Source organism: Emys orbicularis, chromosome 3, assembly GCF_028017835.1.
Source record: "Emys orbicularis isolate rEmyOrb1 chromosome 3, rEmyOrb1.hap1, whole genome shotgun sequence".
Classification (NCBI taxonomy): Eukaryota; Metazoa; Chordata; order Testudines; family Emydidae; genus Emys; species Emys orbicularis.
The window spans coordinates 151667346-151673396 of record NC_088685.1 but is presented as its reverse complement, the minus strand read 5'-3'; the positions used below and the strand labels follow the sequence as shown (position 1 = coordinate 151673396).

The window sequence follows — 6051 nt, the reverse complement described above, 5'->3', positions numbered from 1 at the left end:
ATTCAGGATCAAAGGGCATTGAAAGAGCTGTGTGTCGGAAGTCCAGGATGGGAATAACAGCGGGGCTGCAGGCCAGGAGTGAGGCGCATCAGCAGAACTGTGCGTGGGGAGCCAAGGACTGGAATAGTAGGGAGAGGGGACCGCAGGCCAGGAGTAAAGGGCACGGACAGAGCCCAGGGCTGGGATAGCAGTGGGGGCTGCAGGCCAAGAATGAGTGTGTACTAAAATGTTGTTCTCTCTCTCTTCCAGCCCCACTCACCCTGTCTGGATATTATAGTTCCTTCTCTTCTAACCCAGCTTCCACTCCAGCGCACTGTATTCCTTCTAACATGTCCTGACGCCCTGTCAGCCCTCTGTCCTTCCCTCTCTCACAAAGCCCTATTTCGCAGGCCTCCCCTCCCTTCCCGCCCCCTTCTGTGGGGGCTGACCCACTCACTCAATCTCCCGAGTCCCAAATAACAGGGGGGGAAAAAGCAATTATTGCACGTCCCCTCCCCACCCAAAAAAGAGGAGGCAAAGGCTCTATGAGAATCCCCCTTTCATTGCCCGAGCTGGGGACTGCTATCAAGCTGCCTAGCGAGAAGTGGGAACAGGCTGAGTGGCTGCTGGGTTTCCAGAACCACCGGGGGGCCGCATCCTCCTGCAGGCCATCCAGAAACCGGAGCAGGACGAGTGGGGGAATGGGGAGGCCACCATGGACTTCGCCCTGAAGCTGGAGAAAACGTCAACCAGGCACTGCTGGACCTGCACAAGGTGGCCACGAGCCACGCAGACCCACACATGTGCGATTTCCTGGAGACCCACTACCTGGACGAGGAGGTGAAGCTCCTCAAGAAGCTGGGCAACCACGTGACCAACCTGCGGCGTGTGGGGGCGCCCAAGGCGGGGCTGGGCGAGTATCTCTTCGACCGGCTCACCCTGGGCGACAGCAGCTGAGCCCCGAGCTGCCCGCGGTGCCGGCCCTTTAAATCCTGCTGCCCAGCCCAGCCCAGCCGGAGCCCCCTCCCCCCCCCCGGCCTGCCGATCACGGGGTGACCTGCCCCCTCCAAAGTCTGTAACTGGCATTGAATAAAAGCTTGGCATTAGCCAAAAAAAAAGATCTGCCTGTGTGCTGAGCACACCAGAGGCTTGCGTGAGGCTGTCTGGCCTTTACTGGCACTGAAGCTCAGAGGTTTGGCGATCACGTACTCTGCTCTCTTCCCAGTCTTGCCCCACTATGAAAGCCGCTGTTTTGGGGTTAAATCATGGGGAGTTTCTACTTGAGATCTCAGCTGCTTTCTCCCAACACCAGCCTTAGGCCACCAAGGGGGTCTTCTGAGCTCAAGCATCAAGCAATTAGAAGAGGCGTGTGTTCGAGTGGTTAGAGCACAGGTGACTGGCTGTCAGGACTCCTGGGTTCTGTTCCTGACTCTGACATAATGTGTGATCCCTGGAAGAGACCTTCCCCTCTGAGCCTCAGCTTCTCCATCTGTAAAAGGGGGATAATGATACTGCCCCCCCCCCCCCCAAATGCTGTGAGGGCCCCAAAGGAGAGGTGTGGGGATTACCACAGTGATTCAGAGAGAGGAGCCCTCAGGAGCACTTGAATGCAGATGTATCCCCAAAGGCATGCTCATCTTCTTGTCTCCAAACTCCCCCTCGCCCTCACTGTGGGTTTCTTCTCCCTGGGGGTGGGGGTAATGTTGCCTCTACAGGCTCATGTGGTTGGTGCTCCTACTGGTCTTCAATAACAGGACAAACAGAGAAGCAACCGAGCTCCAGAGGCCCTTTACAAGAAGGGACGTCCTTCCCCGAGAGAGACCCATGTTTGTCTCCCTCCACACATTGCCTGTGCTATCTCCTCTCACTGGGAAGGAAAGAGAGCAGCAGACATGGAGACTCCCATAGCTGAGGATTGGGGGGGCGGGGGACAGATCTAGCCCTGATGTAACAGAGAGGCAGAATGCAGAGCAACAGAGCACAGCAAAGGACCGTGTCTATGCAGGGTCCTGGGGCCGGGGTACAAGGAGTCCTTACCTTGAACTGAGCCTTCCCTGGTCTGCTGTTGTTGTTGTTGTGATTCCTCTCACAGCTGGTCCGGACTGGGCCCTTAGACACCCCTTCCTTGCCTGGGCCAGGCTCCCCATGCCAGTTAGATAGCGTGATCTTCTTAATGGAGCGGGCTAGTGAGTTGCGGTTGAGCTGGTCCTCATCGGTGATGCCCTCCTCAGTTGGGCTGGTGCTCCGGAACCCACCTCCAGTGGGCACAGGGCTGGACTGGGCCCGAGCCAAGTACAGGGGGACACACTCATTGAGGTTCTGGCGCAGGGCACGGTTATCCAGGCCAGCCATGGTGTCATCAGGGCAGGAGTCCCCAGGGAAGTCCACCGTGCACTTGGGCAGGGAGAGCTTGGTGCTGATGGTGAAGGGCTGGATTTTCCTCGCCGTGCTGCCGGACATCCTCCCCCAAACATCAGCCTTGTGGAGTCCCCAGGAGATTGTGGGGGATATCACAACCCCAAACTCCCCACCCGCGGCTGCCAAAGGAGAGGTGAGGCAGAGAAGGATCCAGCCAGCAGCCTGCAAACCTCGAGGCAAGGAAACGACACAGGATTTCAGCTGAACTCCGCCTCCAGAAACAGAGATAGAGAAGCCCCAGTTGGTGCAGTCTAGTCCGTCCCCCAGGGCCCAGGGCCAGATCACTCCCCAGGCCTCTGTCCAGCCTCCTTTGAAATGGCCCAAAACGTAGGGCTTCCAACCGTTCCGAAAGGCAAAAGTCACAAAATAACCATCCCAGGCCCCTTGGGGGGGCCAAAGGGGAGGGATCCCCTTCCAGAGGGGCTGTCAGAAAACCGGAGCTGAAGAGCGGGAGAGAAGAAGGGAGGTGAGGGGGGGGATGGATCCCATCTTCAGACCAAGATGATGAAAATGATCCTCCCAGAAAAAGGCTGGAAACGGGGCAGCTCTGCAGAGCTGAGATGGGGAGTGATGAGTCTGCTCCCAGGGGGCAGGCCTGTCTCCCGCAGGGTGTTGAGAGACCTTCCCCCACTCCCAGGCTGGCTGCTGGGGTCTCTCCTCCCCCCTCGGTGGGCTCCGTGTTCTCCCCTGGGCTGGCCAGAGCAAGCGCAGGGTGCTCTCTCTCCTCTGCTGGCAGACTTCGCTCCCCCTCCCTGGCTGGGTGCACGGCGCTGTCCCCCCAGCGCCGGGGGAGGCTCGAGGTCTCAGTCGTCTGCCTTCTTGCGCAGGTTGAGGATGCAGAGCAGGCAGGTGAGCACCGCCTCGCGGGACTCCCGAGAGCCCAAGCGGGCCCCCAGGCGCCGGAGCAGCGGCAGGAGGCGCTTGCGAGCCAGGAGCAGCAGGCGGGCGAGGAGGGTGCGCAGCAGCGGCAGCAGGAGCAGCGGGGCGGGCATGCTGCGCTCAGGGCGCCGGGCCGGGCTCTGCGGGGCAGACGCACAGTGGGGTCAGCAGCCCGGGCGGGCGGTGCATCCTGCCCGCCCGCAGCGGGGATCCAGCCCCGCGGCGTCCGTCCCCCTCCCTCGGCCCGGCTCCCTCTCCCCCGCGCGGGCCCAGCCCGTCCGGCAGGCAATTCCTGAGCATGAGGTCATGCGGCTCCCGAGCTCACTTCCAGCCCCGTTCCCCGGGGCTGTAGCGGGGGCCCGGGGCGCTGCCCGGCACTGCAGCCCGCCGCGCGGTAGGGGCCGGGATCCCAACTGCGGCCCGCGCGCCGCCCTGCCCCGCGGCTCTCTGCTGCCCCCTGGCGCAGCGCGCGGACTGGGGCCGGGGAAGGAACATCATCTCCGAATGTGCCCGGCGTTGTCCAGGCAACTGAGCGCCGGAGGCGATGATGCAATTGAATTCCACCGGGATGGGCGGCGGAGCGGCCCTCGGCAAGGAAACTTCTCCGGGCGCCATGGCAACGGGGTGGGGGGGGGGGCGCTGCTGGGCCAGCCCTCCGGCTCCCGTCCGCTCTGCAGGGCCAGGACCACCACCTCTGCTGGCCCCTTGCCCCAGCCAGGCGCCTTCCCCCCGCGCCCCCCGGGAACTGCCCGCCGCCTGGCCCTGGCTCCTTGGCAGCAGCAGCACCCTAGCGGGGCTCAGCCTCACCTCTGCAGGGGCTGAGGTCTCAGCAAGGGGATACTCTGGTCAGGTGCCTGTGTTATAAAATAGGGTAGCAAACTCCTGAGTGCCAGTGTGAGCCAGATCTAGGGGGTGGACTCAGAACTGTTCTGCTGTGAGTCATAGGCCCCATACTGCCAGCAGCTCATGGGAAATCGTTAGGTCTAGTAGTAGGTGCCTGGGCTCTTACAGCAAGAGTTCTATTCTTGCTGCCCCAGTGAAATTTCCCAAGGCCACAGCATGCCGCATAGTGGCAGAGGTGACAATAGATTTTCTAATGCAATGCATGGGGAAATCTGTCCATGGGGAACTAGGAAAAGCTACCTAGTAGGACTGGCTCTTTGTCCAGCCATCTGATATATTTCTGTGGCCTCCATCACCATAGGTTTTGAGCACGTCACAATCTTTAGTGTATTGATCCTCACAACACCCTGTGGGGCAGAGCTATCATCCCCACATTATAAATGGGGAACAGAGAGACTAAAGTTGAAGAACACACAGGAAGTCTGTGGGAACTGAACCTATGTCTCCTTAGTCCTTGGCCAGTATCCCAGCCCCTGGACCATCCTTCCTGAGGCTGCCTTTAAAAGTGGTCACCTGTGACTGAAAGCTGCATATTGGAGGTGCGCAGCCTCAGGCAAGTCTCACTATCTGTTATGAATAGCAGGGAACATGCCAGCTTAGTAAAGCACCCTCTATATTTATGAATTGGGATACATGCTAGTGCCTGCCCAAGAGAAGCTGGAGGATCCAACCCTACACCACCAGCAAGAGGAGCTCAGCTAACAGTAGCTCTGCCTTGGACTGTGTATATTACACTCAGCCTTCTTACCACAAGCTCAGCAACAGTTTTCCCCTTGGGCAGCTCTCACACTCAAGATGGCCTGTACCTGGGAAAAATCTAGGAAGACAAGAAAAATACTCATGGTAAAATAGTCCCCCTTTCATGCAGCCAAGGAGGCATGGGTAGATTTGTGGGCCTGCTCCAGCAAACACTTTGCTATCTTGAGTAGCCCTATCACAGCCTGTGGAGTAACCCAAGGAAGGATTCAGTCCAAGGGTTGAATTTTATACAGAGCAATGGCTTCTTTAATAGCTCACTGCCAGCAGTCTTGATCTTAACTGTCTCCTGTCCCCATCTTTGTCCTCCCCCGCTCTGGCGCGCACTGTCTGCTTGCATCCCCGTTCTCAGAGCAATGAAAATGCCCAGCTCCAAACTGCACCTCTTCATGATTAGACCAGGGCGAGGTTATTGTAGCAGAGAAATGTGACCCTGCCCCCCAAACAAACAGCCCTAGCCCGCAGCTTCTGAGTGTCCCATGGAACAAGGGTGCCAAATGCTGCTGAGGGAGAAAGGTGCCCCCATGGATCAACCCTGTCTTGGGATGCACCCTTGAGCTCTGGGGCCCCAGCACAGATTCCAAATGGAAATTAGCCCTAAGAGAGGACCCATATAACCCAAATGGCTCTTACAGTTGTTGGGATCCTTCCTTCTCCGGGATTGCTCAGGGAACGTCCCTGGATCTTTCCCCAAAGAGGAGCCTTCACTGCCCCAGCTCCCCCTGACAACCTGACCTGTCTCCAGCACAAACAGAAATAATGTCCCCAGCAATGAGAAACAACAAAAATTCCCCTCCTCACCAGCTGCCCCTTTAAACTCTCGCTTCGGGGCGGGGAGGAGGGGGGGGAAGGCACATGCTCGGTGTAAGTGATAGTGCTCGACCCCATGACCCCATCTGTCGGGATGGTCGTGCTGGCTCCCGGCACATGCAGGGCGGTTAGCGCTGGGGGCAGAAGGAGGGAATTGCATTAACAACATCTGTCCTGCACAATAACACAGTTTGGCAGCAGCAGCAGTGCAGGGTTCTGTTTCAGTACAAGGCCCTATTGAAACCCCAAACAGGCGGCTGAGTTAAAAATACAGCCAACCCCCCACAGCAACTGCTGCCCTGTCAC

The 6051-nt window shown here is 58.7% G+C and overlaps 1 protein-coding gene across 1 annotated transcript; it reads left to right on the top strand.

Moving 5' to 3' along the window:
* Positions 1-524: 524 nt before the first annotated feature.
* Positions 525-973, top strand: LOC135876276 (ferritin light chain-like). The gene is given in 3 exon segments (XM_065401471.1): positions 525-621; positions 624-719; positions 722-973. Coding segments are annotated over 3 exon segments (408 nt in total). The 3' UTR covers positions 937-973.
* Positions 974-6051: the final 5078 nt, after the last annotated feature.